The sequence below is a fragment of the Syngnathus typhle genome, linkage group LG13 (genome assembly GCF_033458585.1).
Source record: "Syngnathus typhle isolate RoL2023-S1 ecotype Sweden linkage group LG13, RoL_Styp_1.0, whole genome shotgun sequence".
NCBI classification, from domain to species: Eukaryota; Metazoa; Chordata; class Actinopteri; order Syngnathiformes; family Syngnathidae; genus Syngnathus; species Syngnathus typhle.
In genome coordinates, this window is record NC_083750.1 from 6,312,413 (window position 1) to 6,333,559 (window position 21,147).

The window sequence follows — 21,147 nt, forward strand, 5'->3', positions numbered from 1 at the left end:
GATTTTTGGATGGAGTCCACCTCTTTCTCATTCAGACTTCCTTAAAAGTACCCTGCCTCTCCTGCAAAGTCAACTGGATAGGCTGCCTTGCTTGACCCTAATGACAAAGGTCATGGAAAGTGGATGGATGGACGGACGGACGGTTTCTGAAGTTATGTAACCACGTGTCTGATCTCATGACTTTAGCAAAATCAGATATCACAGAGAGAAGCTAGCCCTGCTTTCACATCCACAAGTTGGAAACAAGAGATTTCGTCTGCATCCCAAAGTCAATGTCTTTATAAAGAATCTAGGGCAATTAACATCAGTGTCCTGGAGGATCTGTAGTAAAAAAAAAAAAAAGACAAATATACTATAGGAGTGGAACAACTGGGGTAGGAGCGAGTCGCTCATCTCAAATTGCTTGATTTAATTCTAAAGTACTACAATAAATAGTCGCAATGGCATCAGCGCCAAATGACAACAATTTGACCCTGTGTTTTCTTTTGCCTGCAGTTCTGTTTTCTCAGCCACGTTTGTCTTTTTGCTCAAGGGAGTGTCTTTCTATGGCCTCCAAAAGAAACATACCAACATGACCTTCTAACCAGCTTACCAACACACACACACACGCACGCACCCACAAGCACACACACACACGGTACAGAGAAACAAAAGCAATATAATACAAACACAGTAGTTTATAGATTTATTATATGAAGTTAACGGTTCTGTAAAGAAAACGCGAGTTGTGAAAGGAATGAAATATCTGTTGGAGGGAAGCCAAAGTGAATGTGTGCACCTGCAGAGAAAGACAGAAAGGAAGAAGGGAGAGGGGGATGACAGCAGAGCAACACAGAGGGGGGAGGAGCGTACAGAGTCAAGAAAAATGCAGAGGACGACAGCTCAACATACATTAGGCAGAAACTTGGAACTTGGTGAAGCACAGCGACAAGAGTATAGTAACGTTTAAATAAAGAGAGAAAAGAATACGATTTAGATTGAGACAGGGAAAAAGGGCCAGTTGGAAATCCATCTCGTAAGTGAACAGTGTGACAGTGAAGTGGAAGTACAGACTGGTTTCCATCCACTGTGAGCAGACTGCCAAACAGCATGGCTGACAAAGTGAATGAGGAATCGACTAATAATCCAAGGAAAAAGGACCAGGACTGGGGCTATGAAGAAGGTGAGCTACTCTTTATTATGTGAAGGGAGAATTAGTATATTCATATTTGATCATATTACATATATATAATATTTGAACAATTTTTGTTTAGCCTAATTCTGTAAATTGCAACTTGCCAATAAGATGAGTGAATATTTTTGTCTCACTCTGTCCCTTTGCTTGCAACCTTTACTGAGGACTGGGTGCTTAATCTGTAAAACTCACTGTAAGTATAATTGACGATGAAATATAGATATTAATATGTGGTTTCCACAGCATTGTTACAGTAATAATGTGCATGGTTGGCTCACTAACAAAAGTTGACTCGATTTCAAATTTTGAAGAATTTTCTATCTGTTACTAACACACTTTTTTTTTTTACAAAACTAGAGTATATTTTGCTGCCAGGATTTCTTATTATTATTTCATATCAGTGACCAAGCCAGCTATAAAGTTTGTTCTTAGTAGTATTTGTTTGAATATTTGCTTTAACAAACAGCTGCATTTCCAAGCAAACAAAACTTAGCCTTCAGGGAGATGCAGTGGAGTACACACCCTTGTTCAAATGTTGGTTTTTTTTCGACCATTGTTGTGACCCAGGATTTTTGAAACATTGTTGATAAACACACAACTGACTCAAAAAAGGTAAAAGGCAATCTTGTCTATTGTTCATGCATCATTTCAAATCTGAAAACGTATGGATTCATCAAAACAACAAAATAGCCACTGCTGTAATGTTACACGAAAAAAAACAGAATGAACAGTTGCTGTGCCTTCCCAAGCAAAGCCCCAAAAAAAGTTTGTGCAGCCTTTTTAAATGGCTATAAAGAAATAGCTCAAACGTTGAATAAGTTGTCAAGAGCTTAGTTGCTGAGGAAAGAGGGAATGTGAAGGCGCCCCTTACTTTTCACATTCACTCACTGCCTGTGGTTGCGGCCAAAAGGCGTAGTGTCAGTGGGGCATTCATGCTTTTGCAATATACGGGAAATCTGGACTCTTACAAAAACAACAAATGTGTTCGGGGTCACTTTCGGTTTTACACATGTTAAGAGGCCAAGTGTTTTACTTCCAGTACAGTATTTGGTGGATGGTGATATTTATGGAAAGCAAAATTGGACCTCCATATACCGAATAATAATAATAATCTCTCTACAATGATTTTGTTTGACTACAGTAGTTGTGACAAAAAATGGGCTTGCATGTCTGTTTGTTGAAAGTGTCTAAATTAAAAGTGTGAGATTTCTTTTGTTTCCATCGGATATCGTTCCTTCGAATTTTAAAGCGAGCACTGTTAGTGTCCGCGTGTTTTCCAAACAGGCGTGTGTATTGTGTTTTGTAGCTTCTGCCTCCACCTTGTTTTTTTTTCTTTAAGACAAAATGTTTTGAGAAACAGACTTAAGCAAAGCTTTTTGGGATGTCAGATTTCTTAACATCATCTCAACATAGGGCAGATTTTTTTTTTTTAATAATGAGCCGGCTAAATTGTTTTTTTTCCCGTGCATGCATATATGCCACGGTGTATAGGTGTAGAGTGGGGACTCCATTACCCAACAGCCAATGGTGAGTACCAGTCTCCCATCAACTTGAACTCCAGGGAGGCTCAATATGACCCATCCCTCCTGGATGTCCGCCTGTCACCAAACTACGTGGTGTGTCGTGACTGTGAAGTTATAAATGATGGACACACTGTACGTATCCTTCTCAAGTCAAAGTCAGGTATATGCAAACACACACACACAAAGATACTTCCCTGATACGTATTTGCTAACGATGTACTGTGTTTAGTGGTCAGCGGCGGTCCATTACCGAGCGATCACGAGTATGAGCTTCACGAGGTCCGATTCCACTGGGGCAAAGAGAATCAGAGAGGATCAGAACACACAGTCAACTTTAAGGCTTTTCCTATGGAGGTATCACCATCATGAAATTACGAGTATTATAAGTGTTTTGATTTTAGTAGCTTACTTTGTTGGAAAATCTATTATAAAAAAAAGAAAAGCACTTTCCATCTGGCTGAGAAAAGGGTAACTTTGGAAGAGTAGAAAGGCTGTATGGCAAAGTGAGAGAGGAAAAGAGAAACAATGAAACCATTCAAGCTGTTTAATGGAAGTGTGCCATTACTGCAACTTTTAAGTGGTGCTTTCCATGACGGGCTTTTTCAAGTCACTGTTCTTATCAAAACTTGTGTTGCTGAGTTCATGATTCCGTTTTGGGTAGACTTAGTTTTCTCTATGTGCCTTTTTTTCCATGTTAGGTTTTTGTGTCCAACTGTTCTTGAATAAGAGTCTTTTGTCATCACCAGCTGATGGCGCCCAACTATTGCTCTGCACACCTGCTGATGACAATGACCTTTCAAATTCAGCTTGCGTTCTATTGTTTCTCTTTGAAGCTTCATTTGATTCACTGGAACAGCACACTGTTCAACTCTCTGGAGGATGCTCTGGGGAAGAAGAACGGAGTTCTCATTATTGCTCTTTTCGTGCAGGTGAGCAAAACATAAAAGTCATTCAAAACACAATCCGTTCTATTAACTCTAAGAGGGGGGGGGGCGGTATTTTATTTTATAATGTCGTGTTTTTCCCCTTCCTTCGATTGTTTAAGTTTTGCTTACCCGAGGAAGAGAAAATGTTTTCACTTTGTGATTAGCGGGAATCGTTTTACAATCGTTTTCTCTGTTGACTTCTCAAATCAAAATTGTGCCAACAGATTGGCAAAGAGCATCTGGGTCTGAAAGCCATCACAGAAGTTCTACAGGACCTGCAGTACAAGGTAAGACTAACACAAAAAGGGTCATAGCAGCATGTTGGAACAGATAAAGAAACAATCGGAAGCTCTTTTCCAAAACCCTATAAAACCGTTCTAATGATTGTTACAAATATTTAACCACACTTGCTTGTTTTACAACCATGACTTCACTCCAGTTTTGAAAAGAGCTCTTCAAATAGACATAATTATTTTGTGATGCTAATTATGGATTTACTGGATTTTTTTTCTTCATTAGGGGAAGAGCAAGATAATACCCTGCTTTAATCCAAACACTTTGCTGCCTGGTAAGATAAATATACAAAGCCATGTGACTCAGTAACTCATATTTAGCATGTAGATTACCCCAACCTTCACTTATTAAGACTTTTATGTGAATATAATTTTTTCATTTGCCCTCAGATCCATTATTGAGAGACTACTGGGTGTATACAGGATCTCTGACAACACCACCTTGTAGTGAAAATGTAATATGGATTCTCTATCGCTACCCACTTACCATATCACAATTACAGGTAAATGTTATATATTATATTAAATTATATTATATCATATTATAATATCATATTATTATTATATATATATACTATTTATTTGATTGTTTGTTTATTACAAGGTAAAGTGAATCATTCCTTAAAAACTATCATGACAAGATGTTAATTATTATTTCAAATTTACTGATCTATTTTGATGTCTACTTTATGTTCAGCAGTTTTCTATTAAATGATTTAAACATTTCCAGCTATTCTAGAGTAGAGACTCTATGACAAACGATACAAACATCCATCTACTATTTATAGTCTAGTATTTATAGTTTTTAAGTGCGTGGGCCTAAAACAAAAAAATGTGTGTGTGTGCGCGCAGTTCACATATATTAGTTGCTATAGACGCTAACTATATTTATAGAGGCCATAAATTCACTTGTGAACCAAAAGTGTTTGCTTAGAGATTTTTTTCCCCCCCATCCATTATATGGGAGTCGGATGCAATGCCGTACAGGTAAAATGCATGTGTTGCCAGAAGTGTTACTTTTTGCCAGTGTCGCTGTTTGGAGCTTTTTCTTCACATTTCAAATCTGCTCGGTTCAGCTTACTTTCCTTACGAAGATGTGAACAAATACAATTTCTCTTCAATTTCTGTACAAATGGCGTGCCTGCTGCGTTCAGGTCACATTACGTTCCCATGCTCATCTTTAAATCAGCGTGCCGTGCACTGTACGCAGTTTGCATGGGTCCTCTTATTTTCTCACAGTTTCTCTTACATTTGTACATAAACACTTCGCGGCAGTAACGACAGCCTGAGGAGATTCCGGGCGTACTGCAAATATTTGGAGTGAGGAAGGTCATGCTCTTTGTGAAGTCAAATAAACATTGTGTTATGTTCTTACATAGGCCAGAATGTTGGCACCTTCTCATTCTGTCAAGTATTGACAATTCTTTGTTTCGATACTTATTTTATTATTATAGAGGTGTGATTTGACCATTTTAACTGGAATTTCATACTGACCCAGCATTTGATTCCATCAGGCAGTAACCTACAATTTGATTCGTCCCCCTCATGTAATTTTTTCCATTTCTGTCTCTGCAGATTGAAGAGTTTCGGAGGCTTCGTTCACATATAAAAGGCGCAGAACTGCCAGAGGGGAATGATGGGATATTGGGGGACAATTTCCGCCCAACCCAACCACTGAGTGATCGAATTGTTAGGGCGGCATTCCAGTGATTTGCATTTTGCTCTGCAAACTTAAAAAAAAAAAAAAGACCTTCAAACACAAACATGGTAGGTAACAAATATTTGAGTCTTTTTATTTGTACAATCTTTTGATAAATGTTGGAATTTTCTCCCTGAGCTACCTATTCCTCTGGGACTACATTATAATGGATCAAGTCCCAAAAGATCTAGCCCAGTTCACTTACTAATCTGGCACTAGCCTATATACAATCCTTGGGGGTACGGAGAGTTACTGAATGCAGAGTAACTCCGAAGCGCAGTAATTCTTTAGTGCTAATTCATAATCCAAAAATGTGCTATGTGTCTATGGTAAGAAACGTATATGCAGAACGACCTAAATTGAAGTGAGATGATTTGGAGGAAAAGCTTGTAGGCTTCTGCAGTGTAAAGTGGAAATACCAAATAGATGGAAAACCGTGTGAGGTAAGGGAAAAGGTGGAGGAAAACAGAGAACGTTGTTGTTTTTACTGTAAGTGGATACTGATCTGGTTGCAGTAGAACAACTGCACCTGTCAAGAGTTTGTACAAATAGGAGGTAAAGGGGAGAGAGGGGTCAGAAAGAGACATGTTACTTTAAAGGGAACTTTTGTCTACTTTTACATTACTGTATTGCATAAACATCAACCCATAGGGGATAATATTGCTTCATTGTAAAGTATACAAAAGTATTCAAATCCACTTATACAAATGTTGCATGATTGAACACTTTTCTCAGATTATTGTTTTTTCACCACCAAAGCATATTACTGTCCAACTAGCTTTTGAAATACTGCAGTACCCTTTAAATTTAAATCTGCCATCACTATAATTGAAGTACCAGAACCACAGGAGCAATAGATGTTTCCAGTGTTCCCTCTTTTTATATGCTTCATTTCACATCTGGTTTCACTTTTTACTTTCCAAGTCTGATGCATATTTTAATTATTTTGTTTTTTGGGCAACAGGGAAAAATGAGACAATGTGAAGAACAGCAAGAACAGAAGGGAAGGAGAGAGCTGAAGAAGTTTGACCATAGAGTACAGAAATACATACGGTAGACCCAGTTTCGAAAGTACTCACCCCCCCCTGTAATGTGTCATCATATGTTCACATAAACAGAGTAGAGATCTTTAAAAAGATGAGGCAGCTCATTTGCATATGACAATATGTTGTATCTTAAATATTTGAAATTCCTCAATAATATGAATGTCATAAAGATAATGTCTGTGTGGTATATAGTAAATAGTTTCCGCTAAGGCTAGTGTGTTAATATTTTGAACTAAAACTAATGTAATATAATGACAAGTAACTCACCCACTATCTTAAAAGAAAATCATACTTTTTAAATGTTTGTACACAAATTGTTGGGTCTTTTGAGTTCTAGCCAACCCATCAAGTTGAATAAATAATTTGTTATTGCCTACCTGTTTGTGTCTAGTGAATGAGCTGTTCTGCACCTCGCATAATAACCGCCTCTACCCCAAGTTGCTTTTTTGTATGCACTGATTAGCGTTTGCCCTTTTGTCAACTGACACATACTTGTTTGCTGGGTGAAAATGTCAAGGCAGTGGTGGTGGGACAGCCGGATGGAGAGATGTTTGTGTTTGATGAGGTGCCCGTGTAATGTATGAATTAACCCTAACCCCCAAGAATAACATTTATTGTTTTTTTTTTCAACACTCTGGAGTCTGGACTCCAGTATACGTAAATAGTGGTTGACTTATTTAATTTGTAGTAAACAAACTTCATAAACTACACTTATATTTTCTCTCATAATTTTCTATAGCATATTCCCTCTATTGATGCTTTTGCATACACTGGTTAGAGACAAGCATATAGTACAATTATTTTGAAAGAGTCATTTCTGACACCTAGTGGTGATCATGTGCACAACAAAATCTGTTATTTGAAAAGACACATTTTGCTGCCACCTGCTGTTAAAAAGAAACACTTACATCTAGGGGCCGCTCCTTCAATCACTCTGACAACCTCCTGAACAAAATATATATGAGGAAACAACATATGGGAGTCTGTTGGGAACTCCAGCCCCAAGCGACCCTGGACAGGATAAGCAGTAGAGAAAATGAATGTTTGTTTTTTGCAGAAAGTGACATTATCTCTAGATGGCCAGTAGAGAGCTCTGTGATGACCTGAAAGAAAAGCTTTAACAATTCTAAGCTCTGCTGTGGGAAGAAAAGAAAAAAAATACCCAGAACGAAGAAAATATTCTTGCCTTGATTTCTTGTTTTTCATCTCCAGGAAGCATTTTTCCGTCAAACTAGGAACTGAAATGCAACCTTGCACCTGCAAGACATAATACATAAAAAAATAACTAAATATATGACATAGAAAAACACTTCACGGTCAGCTCCAGAAAAACACATTGACATTGTACCAATGTAATTAATTGGTGATCGATACAGCAGGTAGCTTTTCTTTCTCGTGTCCAAAGTCAGCAGAAAACATGTTTCACAATCCACCATTATTTTTTTCTATTCTGATCAGTGTGGATAGTTTTTTTTGTCTTGAATTCGCTCAACAAAATGGTTTTGTAGACTTCAGGCGCACCATTAATAAAGACCGGTGAATCTGTTCCAGATGCAGCCATGACATTCCCATTTCATTTTTTTGCTTGATTGAATTTGCCTCGAGTGCTTCGCAATTAGTTTTCTTCTTATCTTTACATTAATGTTTTGTATCCTTCTCGAATAATAAAAACGCTTTGGAAAGTCTTTGGAAATTCTTTGTAGACCCCCCATGACTTAATAATCTCCACCCAAAATGTGTAAAATATATTTAGTCATTGATTTAATTGCAAATGTTTCATTCAATTAATTATTTTTAAAATGATAGACCATGTTAGATTTTAAATCACAAAAACAGGGTTGGTTAACAGAGTTGCTACACATTTACCAGCAAGTGACAACAATAAAAGAAATCCCATGAGTGTTTTGTTTTTAATTATTTTTGTCAATAAATTGTGGATATGAATCTGTGAGACTCACTGAGTATAAGACTGTCAAAACAGAGAACTCGTGTGTGTGTTTGTTTGTATGTTTGTGTGCATGTGTGCCCTTCACTTTTCTGATATAATCTTGTCTTCAAATGAATTCATATACTGCATGACCACAATACAAAAAAAGAGCACCAAATCACCAAAATACACTTAACACAAATTATTTGTCTTTCAATTTGTTTCACAATTTGTTAAGGGAAAGATAAATAAGCTTGTTTGCATATATAAAATAAAAATAAATTACTTTTAAATTAATTAAAATACTTAGACCTTCTAATGCCTTTTTGAATTGTTGTCAATAGAAATGAACTTTCTAAATACAACATTACAAAATGATTTGGCCCCCCCATGTCCAAAGTCCGGCTCGCGGGCCAAATCCGGTCCCCGGTCAGATTTCTTACGGCCCGCAGCTTCGGTCTTATAATGTATTATTTATGGCCCGCCTGCACTGTCAAACAGAATAATTAAAAAACAAAAAAAACAAACTGAAACTGTAACCCCTCCAATTACCAAAAGGTGGCGGCACCACCCCTCTCCGCTCATTTCTGTCATGGCGACTGCAAAGAAAACGAGGAAAGTTGAAAATGAGGGCCGTTGCTTTCAAGAGAAATGGAAATTACAATACTTCACTGAAAAGCAAGGCAATTGTGTTTGTCTAATTTGTAAAGCGACGGTTACATGTTTAAGGATTTCAACCTAAAGAGACACTATCAGACTTAACATGCTAACACATACGACAAGCTAACAGATTACGAAGTGGCGATGTTAATACTGTTGATATTATGAACCTGTAGACGTGACAAACTATTATTTTCTGAAAGATATTGTGAATGACAAGAGCAAAATTCACTTGTTTTAAGTTTTAATTATAACAGACAACTTTGCATTACTTATACCGTCTTTTTTCATGTATAATGCGCAAAATTTAAATAATTTATTGTCCTAAAATCTGGGGTGTGCATTATACATGGGTACAACAATTTTTGAAGAAAATCTCCCTCGAAATAAAACTTGAAATCCCCTTTCTTCTTGTTTGTTGTCAATCGCGCATCGCATTCAGCCATCCTGCCCAACACACTTAGTCAGTAAAATTCATAATTGACGACACATCGTTCGATGCGATGGTGCAATCATTGATGGTGTGTTATTGTCAAATATTGTTTGTTTTTTAATCTCCATCGCAAACCGGATATCATACGGAGGCCGCCATTACAGATGCGCAAGACACGTCAGCTATATAAAGAGCGAGAGTTCTTATAGACAATTGTGACAATGAAAATTGTTTTATAACAGTGTGTATTTGCATGAAATTTTTGTGGTTAAAAAATGTCCGAAAAGATTATTGGCCCCCGGGCCCCTTCACGTTTATCAGATCTGGCCCTCCTTGCATAAAGTTTGGACAAATCATTAGCCCATTCTGTCCACAGTTGAAATCTGCACAGTGGACTCAACCAATGCAAAGTACAAGATAGAGGTAGAAAAAAAGGGAAATAAAATTTGACCCAAATATTCTAGACAGACAAACTCCTTCTAGAGATTTTGTCTGAATGCCACCAAATTCACAAATAGCAGAAATCTGAGTGACACAAAATGTCCAAACACTTGAGTCTGTATTATTGATAATTGGAATGTATTATAGAAAATATTAAAATACCAACGTACATTTTCCAAACATTATTAGGCTGACGCATTTTGGGTGTGCCGGCGAGTGAGACCCCCCTAAAGTAGCTCCACGTGATTCCTGATGATTCCCGAGTGGTGAGGGGGCTGGGCCCTGGGAGCTGCTCTAAGCCGGAGAGAGAGAGAAGGGTGTTTATTTAAGTTTTTCGTCTCCTGACTCAGACAGACTGCAGCGGATAATGAGAAACAGATCTCTGACGGAGAGGAGAAGGGGGAGGTTGAGGGGGCTCATAAAGTGGGGAGAAGAAAAAGAAGGAAGGAGGGGAGAGGACGAGTAGGGGGGGCAGTGAAGGAAGGAGGACAGCCAAAAAAAGGGGGGGGGGGGAGTGATGCGTTCAGGGCCCTGGTGGTCACACGTCAAACATGAGGAGAGGAGGAGGATGTGAAGGGAGAAGGCGGGGGGTTCTGATGACTGACAGGCTGGGTGACCCTATGGGGACGGAGCGACGGAGCCGCAGAACCCACCCAGAGACAATTAAGGGTAAAGGACGACAAAAATATTTCATCAACTTCTTTTACTCCCTCCTCCTCTTCCTTCTCCGCCTCCTCCTCCACTTCTGTGTAGCGTGAGGATGAAAGAAAAGACTGACGGGGGAGAAAAAATGCAGTATAAGCGAGGCATCAAGTTTGAAGAAGATTGGAAAAGAGCGGACGTGATTTGCGTCATGACGCACACTTAAAGAACAGAATCCCCCCCTGCCTTCCTTCCTCCTCCTCGGAAGAAAAAACTTTTTCAGGGGGTAGACTCTCTTCACAGATGGGGGCAGCGCCGGGCTCCGGCTGGGAGGAGGGCGAGTTCGACTTCAAGCTGGTGTTCGAGGAGGACACGCCGCGGACGGAGGAGGAGGGTTCTGGCTCCGTGGAGCCCGCTGACAGCAGCAGAAGTGTGGGTCAGTCACAAGCGCTACTCGTACGTGAACGAAGACCTCCCCGGGAGGTCTGACATGCATGGGAACATATACGTGCATGCGTAATGTGTGTGCATGCAGACTAAATGTGGTTCTAATCACATTGCGTGCGTGTGAGTTAACAGCTGCCATGTGGGAAGGAACCTCCACACGCTCAACACACAGTGATGCCTTGAGATACGGGTTTGAGTCATTGCGTGACCAAGACTTGGACTGTAGTCATGGTCTTCTTGGACTCTTCCACTCTCTTCCACAGAGAGATCCTGAGCAGATGCGGGCATACTCCTGGCTTTGTGCCCATAAAGTTTGATTGAATCGGACTTGCCTGTCTTGGGCACTTTGGTGAAGAGAGTGGGCAGAGATATCAACCAATGTTGGCTCTGATGATTGACAAATATGTTGATCGAACCAGCATATTGCAGAAGAGTCTGCTGGGAACTTTATTAAGTCCAAACAGACCATGATAAGATGGCTCAGGCATTGTTGATGAAATGTTTCAGGCTAAGTGCAACAAGCTAGAGATACTGTCTCTCCCATCTAGCCTGGGAATGCCCCCCACCCCCGGAAGGGTTCAAGGAAATCGCTGGGTAGACGGAAGTGTGGGCTTCCCTGTGACCTGACCCTGGATAAGTGGAAGAAAATGGATGGATAGATTCAAGAGACCAGAGTTTGGCGTTAGGAGCATGGTCATGGAAGTTGGAACAATTTAAGCTTGTAAATGAAGGCCCTACTGTATTCAGACATGTATACACCCAAGCAGCATTAGAAAAACTCGAGGGAGGAAATAAATTCCAAATTGTTTTAAATGGGGGGGATGGTACAACACAATGAATTGAACCTTATTGAATTGGCTTCTATCATAATGTTTATGTTTATAGACATAGTAATATCATGTATTTCCTTTGGCGTATTAGTCGTTCTTTTTTACTTATTTTGATGTTTATTAGTAACTTTTTATTTCCATTTATGTATTTGAAATTTTCTCTTCAAAAATCATTTCTCATATTTTCAACTTTAAAATATTATTTATTTTACTTTTTTTTTTTTTAACCTGGAACGCTCAGGAACGGCAGTAGCGTTAATGACTTGGAAATATTGTTATTGCCAGGAAACATTTTTCTTTTTCCCCACCTTAATTGAGTTGATGTGTGTCAACGTTGGCACCCCCCAAAATGAAAGTAAAACAATACGACAGGAAGTCATGGTGTGAATAACCACCATTAGAGAGAAGATAATTAGCAGTAGCGTCGTGCGAGTCAAAAGCACGTTTCAACATTTCGTGAGTGCTGAGAGTCTTTGTTGCCAGCCCCCCAAAAAAGTGGTGTGTGCGCAGCGGCTATTGAATAAATGCTTTCCATATGACTATGCGAAATTATGAGAAAGGCCTTATTATTTATGGGACATTTATACTTATCTGATAAAATGAAGTTTGACATGTGGAGCCAGATTTTGGGTCTTTTTTGTATTATCAAACTATTTCCATTGAAGTGAGAGGGTGGCAGCAGGCGAGGATTGAGCAACAACTTATTTTTAACTGTTGGTACATTTTGTTTTGGCAAAGAAGTTAACAACAACAAAAAAGCTCAGGTTTAACGGAGCAGAAAATACACTTAATGAATCTCCTAGTCAAGAAATAATAGATTAGTGTGAGTAAATTACGAACAAAATGGATCATCTAAACCATCAAAACATTCCGAACCATCAGAAGTGTATTTCCCCAGAAAATATAGAACGTGTATAAACACTTTCAATATCCCTCAGGAAACTAGATACACTAGATGCTAATGTAAGTAAATTGGCACTGCAGTAATGTGAAATGACTCCAAAAGAGTGCGTGAGTCACTCGTATGGCAACAATTAGCTTCCAACAAACCAAGTCAAATTGACGCATGGCTAACAATGATGGAAATGAATACAGTTGCCACATAATGATGTTTACAACAATTCAATGGAGATATAATGAGGCTTTCTCATGCGGCATGTTGCTCAGGGCAGTCGTCACGGTATGGATGAACATGGAAAAAATATTTACATACTATAACCAGACCCGCATAAAATAAAAAGTTGCACATTTTCTAATTCTATAGTTTTTCTGTTTTTGATGTCCCTCTTCAATAATCAATTACAGACGGCCACAGTGCCACCTCTAATGCGGAGCGCTCCAGAGTCAGCATCCCCAGCCCGCCATCCTCAGCAAATCAGCGGGCCGGGATGCATTCCCCGCCTCCGCGGAGAGTGCCGGCCAGAGAATTCAGCGGGACCTATGAAAGCCTGCCGGCGCGCTCTGTTCAGGTAACAAAAACTTAGCCTAATTCAATGGAGATAAATAAAACAAATGAGTAAAAACTGTGCCTGAAAGGTTTCAGAGTCCCGCGTGGTGGAGTGTCCCAGCATCCAGATCACCACCATCTCGCCTGAGGATGAATCAGCACCCAATCTTTCCTGGGACATAGAAAGCGGCAGCAGATGGGACCGGGAGCGCCTCTATCTCCCCCTGCTGGACCCCTTCACCTATCGAGACAGGTGCCCCGGCTCGCTCAGCCCCAGCCCTGCCTCTAGCCCCTCGTCGCGGGGCTGGTTAAGTCCGGCCTCCAGCTGCGACTCGCTGCTGGTAGAAGAAGAGGAGCTCAGCGAGTCCACGCTCCATTTTGGGCTCACGCCATACTCCCGGCCGACTTCACCCGGAGGAAAGAAGCGGAGGAACTCACCCCTCGCATCCCCTTGCACGTCCCGCAGGGGAAGTTACTCTGAGGAGTTGCAAGGGGGTGTCCTAGAAGGGGGAGACTCCAGCCTTCTGTCACAAGACTCGCCTGGCAGCTTTGAGCTCAGTGTTCCACAGAAAACGAGGAAGACATCTATGGAGCAGGTATCGGTGGCCACATGATTAAATCTTTGCCTTTAACAATCCCAACCCCTATCTAACTCCTAACTAATACGATACCAAATCCAACCTTACTGAACCCTAAAACCTCAGACTCTCACCTGAAACTTAAATATGGGGGTACACTGTCGGTCTTTTAGAACCAATATCCCAAGATGGCTTTTGATTTCACCTGTAAAGCTACTCAATCCAACTTTAATTCCTGCAGTTGTCTCCAAGGGATCAGGAGCAGGTCTCTGGGCAAAAGCAGCCAGAGACCCTCCAGAGCAGGAAAGAGCCCCCCTCAATGAGTATGGACTATCTCTCTGTGCCCCCTGCTCTGGCTTGGGGCCGGACCAGAGCCAATTCCCACAGTCCTCTCTTCAGGTAAGGAGTCATCATTTCACTTCAACCACAGATTAAGATGAATCCGAAAATCGACTTTACACGTGTAACCTTGTCATATAAACGCATGCAGGTCAAATGCCCTGCCACCACTCGACTGGCCCCTGCCCTCCCAGTTTGAGCAGTACGAGCTGCGCATCGAGGTGCAACCCCGGCCCCACCACCGAGCCCACTATGAGACTGAGGGGAGCAGAGGAGCTGTCAAGGCCACTCCAACCGGACATCCGGTGGTCAAGGTGACACCGCTCGGGTTTCGAAATGATGATGATATATGTGAACCATCAGTTCATCTCAAATCCTGTCTCTCTCTGCAGTTGTTCGGATACAATGAGAGGAAACCACTTTCTCTCCAGGTTTTCGTTGGAACTGCGGACGATCGCTCTATCAGGCCGCACCCTTTCTATCAGATACACAGGTATTATGAAGCTCTCAGAAGGTGATGATTTTATCTCAGAAGTCTTCTGATTTGGAGATGACTAAAAATCTAAATATAGAACCACAGAACGGGAATGGACTTTAGTTGCTCACTCAAAAGTATTTCTTTTTTTCAGGGTGACAGGAAAAATGGTGGGCACCACCAGTCATGAAAACATCCAGGCGGGAACAAAAGTGCTAGACATCCCCCTCAACCCTGAGAACCACATGACTGCACTGTAAGTAAACCGAGATTCTTTTTGAAAGATGCCATGACTGACAATCATATCATTAAACACTGCAGCATTGACTGTGCTGGGATCCTCAAGTTGAGGAACTCGGACATTGAACTGAGGAAGGGCGAAACTGACGTCGGGAGGAAGAACACACGTGTTCGGTTGGTCTTCCGCACCCAAATTCCTCTGGCACCACCTGCTCTTCCCCCTGGCCGGGTTCTGGCCCTACAGGTGGCCTCGCTGCCCATCGAATGCTGTGAGTGGTAGATCTCTTATGTTTGCCAGTGGTAAAACACAAAAGCCTGATTTTGTCTCGTGTCCGTCTCAGCCCAGCGTTCAGCACAGGAGTTGCCTGTCATCGAGTCAATCAGCCTCACTTCCTGTTCAGTAGAGGGTGGCGAGGAGCTCCTGCTGAGTGGCACCAATTTCATGGCTATCTCTAGAGTTGTTTTCATGCAGAGAAGCACAGGTTGAGCAGAGAATCATTTCAATCGTTTTTAGTTTCACTTCCCATCATGTTTAATTGAGGAAAACTGGTGAGTTTCTGATCCCACTCTCTCTTCCAACTAATCAGATGGTAAACTTCAATGGGAAGAGGAAGCCCACGTAGACCGTGACAACAGCAATGAGGTAGTTCTTGTGATGTTTTCTTTCTTAGAGTGCCCTTGACTTAGCTAACCTGCAAGTTCACCAGTGGTAGGTGGTGACTAAAAGAACAAGATCACGAATGCAGTATACTCCGCAAGGTGTCTGGGCTCTCCTTTAGGGTGAAAAGTTCACTCATCCAAGAGTGGGCTCAGAGTACTTGGAGCTGCTGCTCCTCTACATGGAGGGGACAAAGATACAGTGGCATGGGCATCTGGTTCTGGATGAAGTCCCCAGTCACTTCAGAGGACGTCGGGCTTCTATGCTTAGGCGGCCAACCTGGATGAAATTTTCATTCTTTTGGCATCAACGTGTTGTTTCTTCTTCAATTAGTGTTTGCTGTGCATGAGTGTGCCGCCCTACTGCGACCTGTCTATCACTCGTCCAGTGTCAGTCAATCTTTACGTCTCCAATGGGAAGAGGAAAAGGAGCAGCAGTCATTCCTTTAAATATGTCCCCAGTGAGTATCAACGTGGTCAAATAGTTCTCTAGTATAGAAGCTTCAATTTTCTGTTGTTTTTCCCTGCAGGCATGTTCAAAAAAGAGGACCCACTGCTGTCCCGTCCTCAGGCACTGGATGCAGGGGTGGTGTGTTCTTCAGTGGGGGGTCAGTCTAGAATGAACCTGAGGTGTGACCCCATGGTCGAAGAGCAGACAGGGCTGGGCTTCCACTTGTCCCCTTACCCATCCACCTACTCCCCTCCCTGCACTAGCCTGGCTTACCAGGAGGAGTACGGCGCTGAGACTGTGACCGAGGAGCCTCGTGGGATGGGCCCCACTGTGTCTGAGCATCACCCAAGCTTTGAGAACCTGGAGCTGGGTTTTACTGAGCTCCTCCCATCTTTATACCTCCGTGGTTCACAGCCACCATCCCCTTCCCCCTGGCTTGACTCACCCTACCTGTCCTCCTCACCCTCTCCCTCCCACTCCTCCTCCCTTAGTCCTTACCCGGCCGGCAGCCCAATCTCCTCATCCCCTCTGCCTCCTGTTCCCACCCCACCATACTCCCAGTACTCTGCCTATCCTCAGGAGATGTGTCCCTCCCCTCCAACAAGCCAGAGCGCCTACCAGGACCTATGCTCAGTGCCTTACTCCCACTATGAGAGCTGGGACCCCTCAGCAAGGGTTCTTAGGATGGCTCACGAGGATGAGAGGGATGCCAAGGTTCAGGAGTGTCCTCTGGAGTTCACAAGCTCCACCGACATGCATCCCATCACATTTGAGGAAGGTGAATGACTCTTGTATTACATGATATGTCTGTGAGCGCATAGATAGAGGGTTTTTTTTTTCTAATCTGGATGACATCAATTCATGACCAATTTGTTTTTGTCTTTCTTGATTCACAGTGTCGGAGTACATTGGGCAGGACTTGCAGTCTTACCAGGTCACCTCGCACACGGAAGAGCTGCCACACTGATGATGTCATCATTTGGCATCATCCCTTTCGCAATGCACCCGCTATATATGCACAACTTCCTGCTCCACTTATCCTGTTTTATTGCTGGGAATTCATATTTCTTATGTGATAAAGGCCATTGGTACACATTTTTTTAATAAAGGGAAAGTAATGTTTTTTTTTCCCAATAAATTATCTACGAAACTGAATGGATTCTGTTTAGATTCAAAATGACAGGACCATGACTACCTACTGGAAAGCAAAATTCTTGGCTTGTTCAAACAGGTAAGTGCGTGCTCTCTATTATGTAATTGGTGTGTGCGCGTTTGTGTGCAACAGGAAGCTTAGTAATTCAATCAAAAATGCTTCCCTTCAGGCAGTAAAAATCAAATGTGTCACAATAATGTAACTCATGCATATTGGTCAGCAGGATTTAAAAAAAAAAAAAAAAAACTCTTTTCATCATTGACAGTACTTAAGGAAATAATCGCAACTGAAAGTATCACTTCAACATACAGTACTTGGACCGATTATGCAACAGTACTACTTTTGTATTTAGAGGGAGTTTTGGCACAATCTAGTGGATTTTCAGGGAATTTAAGGACAAGCACAAAAACAGAAATCTGTGAATTTTTCAGCAAATAATGGACGATAGGTTTAAAAACAGTGAACGGGTTAATTCATGAGATAGCTGAATTTCCAATTGATATTTCTGGCCTCAAAGTTTTTTTGGTTTGTCTTTCTGATTCAAGAATTCAAATTATATCACGCAAAGTTGTACATGTCTTTTGTATTGTGCCTCCAACATATTTTCATAGGAAGAGGGAAGTGTACACACCTCTATGCATGTCACTGCATGTGTTTGTGGGTGTGATTCAGGTTACGAGTGCCGTAATATGTTCACGCTCACAAGGTAATAGACGGAGCACAGAGCAGGACAAGTGGAATATTTTCATTTGGACAAAAATTGTATCCTGGAAAGGTCAGTAACTCTCATTGGAACTTGGTCTTCTTCATATCTGTTTAAACAGCATTTGTCTTTCTGTTATTCATTTTGTTTGGCATAAGTATTGGAGTGTTTTATGTAAATGTCATATTTCATCGTAAAATTGACAAATCAAGTTTTCTGATTATATTAAATGCATACGCGGAGAAAGTGCGTTTGTACTGGATCGCCGATTGAAATTACTATCCTAAAAAAACTATTGATATCACACCGTCCTAAAAAGAAGATTTAAGCTGTTTAAAAATGACCAGATAACACCAGGTAAGCATTCAGGCACACTTCTGATTATAAAAGCGGTTAGTAATTACATTAGTTCCGATAAATCTATGTGCTGTTAATAAATCATTCATATGGCCAAGTTTTTCTTTGCATTTAATATTTTGTTTTGGTTGGTCGTGGGGTCTAACTTGGGCATTCATCTTAAAAAGCTGTTAAAGTCTCATGTAGAATATTGATGATCGAGTCTAAGTGGAAGTCAAAGTTGGAAAGCAACTGGTATAGCACAGACCTCCCAAGTCAAAAACCAAATGAAAACCAAGTCAAGAAAATATCAAGTTCAGAACCCCATCATTCACCATGTGCCTAGAACCTGCTAGAAACAACATTTTCAAAAAGTACCAGTTGAAAACCAAATTTAAAAAAAAGATTAGAACCAAACAAGATCCATTTCAAGAACCAAGTAAAACAAAAGTCTAACCCAAGTCAAGAATACCAGGAACTACTCGTAAACTCCAACACTGACAACTACCATGTATAAAACCAATTTCAAACCCACAGTCAAATGCCACAAGAAACGAATACTCGAATAAGGCCACCACCATGCTTTCTCTTCTCCTTCTAGCATGAACAACCTAAGCGAGGTGGTCAGGCACTCCATGCTCGAAGAACAGAACCCTGAAGACGACAGCGTAGTGAGCAATGACTATTCCACCACGGTGGGCGCTCTCATCCTGAGTCTGGTCTTCCTACTTGGCGTTCCCGGCAACCTCTTCATCGTGTGGAGCATCCTAGCTCGCGCCCGCCGCCGCTCTGTCACCACGCTGCTCATCCTCAACCTGGCGTGCGCCGACGGCTTCCTCATGGCACTCACCATCTTCTTCATAGTCTACCTGGCCAAGCAGACATGGGTCTTCGGCACAGCCATGTGCAAGGGTCTCTTCTACCTGTGCAACGTCAACATGTACGCCTCCATCTTCCTCATCACGCTGATGAGCGTGCACCGGTTGGTGGTGGTCGTGCTGCCCCGCAGGACGGCGGCCAAGCTCAGCAGGAAGGTGGTGCGCCGCGTCATCATGGGCATGTGGTTGCTGGTGGCCGTCAGTGCGCTGCCCTCGCTAGTGTTTCGGGACGTCCGGGAGGACAAAGACGACAGGAACAAGACGCGACACGTGTGCGCCCCCAACCACACGCTACCTCGATACGTAAGCATCCTCAGCCTAACGTATACCGTATCTGTCTTCATTAACTAAAGACGATTTCATCTTTGTTGAAAATGGCCTTTTTTGTAAACAATAGAAAGTAGTCAATTGTCTTCAATCAATCTAGCGTACTACTTTTTTCATAAACGGAACATTTGGAGTCTTCAGAGAACCTGAGACAATTCATTCATCAAAGAATCTAATGTGCTAGACAAATCAGTCTTCAGTGAACCTAGTGTACATATTTTCAGAAAGAAATAGAGACTTAGTCATGGATGAGCCTAGAATACGTGCAGTACGTTTTTATAAACATTAGAATTTCGACGGTACCTATTTGGAGAGCACTCAAGGAGAGACTGTCAAACGCTAACAATGAATCTATCTCGCCATTTGCAGGTGAGGTTTCAGTATTCCTTTGAGACAGTGGCAGGCTTCATCCTGCCTTACGCCATCATCATCACGAGCTACGTTCTCATTCTAAGACGCCTGAGACAGACTCGGTTTCGCCGAAAGGTTCGCAGTGAAAAGCTCATCCTGGCCATCGTGGTGATGTTCTGTCTCTTCTGGTTGCCCTACCACGTCATCAACATGATACAGGTTTGACTGTTTTTTACCTCGTGATTGTCATACTTTTAACTGATGTGGTTGTTGTTTTTTTAACTAACAATGACCGTGTTCTGGTCTGGTTTAAGGTGGCAGCTGAGTGGTACTCGGAGGGATCACCCAGACGAGAAATGTGAGTAGTAAAACTAAACAAAGAATTGATGTCAAACTGTAAAGCAAATCGCTAGGTTTTGTTGAGAAGAACAACCAAGTGTGCTGCTTACCTTTGACCTTCATGACTCAAGTTGCTGCATCTCCCCACAGTCTGGAGCACATCTACCAAACGAGTCGCGCCGTGACGTCGGCCCTGGCCTTCATCAGTAGCTGTGCCAACCCAGTCCTGTACACCTTTGCTGGCAAATCGTACATCAAGAAGAATGGCCTGGGATTCATGGCGCGCCTCTTCGAGGGGACGTCGCAGGAGCAGGTAGCCACTAAGCGGAACAAGGACGTAACGCTCAGCAATGTGGACTCTGGCGCCGCCTCCTCGTCCGCACAGAATGGACGATGAGGTCTGAAGGAACTGACAGGCTTAAATGGAGACCACACAAATTAAAATGCAAGTGGAACATTGCAGTCATGGAACAGTAATCAAAACATTGACGTTTTCGTACTTCACTCAATTCCCAGTGTGCTGTGAGATATCTTTAAGTGTGTTGTTGGAAAATCCTCAATTTAATCTTAAAATAAAAAAAAAGGATAACTTTTGTCCATGGTAAGTACCGTGCTATGAAAGATTATCAATTTCACCATATTGAGATAAACTCAAACAGTTGCTGAATGATTTTATTGAAAACAAACATTTCAGAAGAATTGTTCAAGTTCATTAAATCTGACTCAACTACTGTATGCAAGAGCAGTTTTATACTTTGCTCAACACTGGTGTTGGTTCATATTGGTGATATTCTACAGACATTCTGAAATGTGCTTTGCATTTGACATTTAT

At 41.6% G+C, this 21,147-nt stretch overlaps 3 protein-coding genes across 5 annotated transcripts; all 3 read left to right on the forward strand.

The window, feature by feature from the left end:
* Positions 1-828: 828 nt before the first annotated feature.
* Positions 829-7,037, forward strand: ca8 (carbonic anhydrase VIII). 2 transcript variants are annotated; one of them, XR_009717539.1, is made up of 9 exons: positions 830-1,162; positions 2,666-2,857; positions 2,927-3,051; positions 3,531-3,626; positions 3,848-3,910; positions 4,143-4,191; positions 4,307-4,419; positions 5,492-5,683; positions 6,580-7,037. XR_009717539.1 is itself a non-coding variant. In XM_061294724.1 (8 exons), exons 1-8 carry the CDS (start codon positions 1,090-1,092, stop codon positions 5,624-5,626), a joined length of 846 nt encoding a protein of 281 aa, XP_061150708.1. In that variant the 5' UTR covers positions 829-1,089; the 3' UTR covers positions 5,627-5,684. The 2 variants fall into 2 exon arrangements, 1 of the variants encoding a protein (XP_061150708.1); XM_061294724.1 differs by lacking the exon at positions 6,580-7,037 and having other exon boundaries at positions 829-1,162; positions 5,492-5,684.
* Positions 7,038-10,648: 3,611 nt separating this feature from the next.
* nfatc4 (nuclear factor of activated T cells 4) lies at positions 10,649-17,383 on the forward strand. 2 transcript variants are annotated; one of them, XM_061294721.1, is made up of 13 exons: positions 10,649-11,200; positions 13,347-13,510; positions 13,578-14,084; positions 14,308-14,465; positions 14,557-14,719; positions 14,798-14,898; positions 15,035-15,136; positions 15,202-15,389; positions 15,462-15,602; positions 15,708-15,763; positions 16,112-16,238; positions 16,308-17,006; positions 17,125-17,383. In XM_061294721.1, exons 1-13 carry the CDS (start codon positions 11,068-11,070, stop codon positions 17,193-17,195), a joined length of 2,610 nt encoding a protein of 869 aa, XP_061150705.1. In that variant the 5' UTR covers positions 10,649-11,067; the 3' UTR covers positions 17,196-17,383. The 2 variants fall into 2 exon arrangements, with proteins under 2 accessions (XP_061150705.1, XP_061150706.1); XM_061294722.1 differs by lacking the exon at positions 10,649-11,200 and adding an exon at positions 11,203-11,220.
* Positions 17,384-17,514: 131 nt separating this feature from the next.
* Positions 17,515-21,050, forward strand: LOC133165232 (leukotriene B4 receptor 1-like). Its single transcript, XM_061294723.1, has 5 exons — positions 17,515-18,156; positions 19,022-19,601; positions 19,995-20,195; positions 20,291-20,334; positions 20,466-21,050. Exons 2-5 carry the CDS (start codon positions 19,023-19,025, stop codon positions 20,710-20,712), a joined length of 1,071 nt encoding a protein of 356 aa, XP_061150707.1. The 5' UTR covers positions 17,515-18,156; position 19,022; the 3' UTR covers positions 20,713-21,050.
* Positions 21,051-21,147: the final 97 nt, after the last annotated feature.

Excerpts from the sequence above, each read along its gene's own strand:
- ca8 (XM_061294724.1), top strand. The coding sequence starts at position 1,090 with ATGGCTGACAAAGTGAATGAGGAATCGACTAATAATCCAAGGAAAAAG. Across the intron at positions 1,163-2,665 it reads GGACTGGGGCTATGAAGAAG|GTGTAGAGTGGGGACTCCAT; the intron begins GTGAGCTACTCT and ends CACGGTGTATAG. Across the intron at positions 4,420-5,491 it reads TTACCATATCACAATTACAG|ATTGAAGAGTTTCGGAGGCT; the intron begins GTAAATGTTATA and ends CTGTCTCTGCAG.
- LOC133165232 (XM_061294723.1), top strand. The coding sequence starts at position 19,023 with ATGAACAACCTAAGCGAGGTGGTCAGGCACTCCATGCTCGAAGAACAG. Across the intron at positions 19,602-19,994 it reads ACCACACGCTACCTCGATAC|GTGAGGTTTCAGTATTCCTT; the intron begins GTAAGCATCCTC and ends CGCCATTTGCAG. Across the intron at positions 20,196-20,290 it reads ACGTCATCAACATGATACAG|GTGGCAGCTGAGTGGTACTC; the intron begins GTTTGACTGTTT and ends GTCTGGTTTAAG.
- nfatc4 (XM_061294721.1), top strand. The coding sequence starts at position 11,068 with ATGGGGGCAGCGCCGGGCTCCGGCTGGGAGGAGGGCGAGTTCGACTTC. Across the intron at positions 15,390-15,461 it reads CTCGCTGCCCATCGAATGCT|CCCAGCGTTCAGCACAGGAG; the intron begins GTGAGTGGTAGA and ends TGTCCGTCTCAG. Across the intron at positions 15,603-15,707 it reads TTTCATGCAGAGAAGCACAG|ATGGTAAACTTCAATGGGAA; the intron begins GTTGAGCAGAGA and ends CCAACTAATCAG.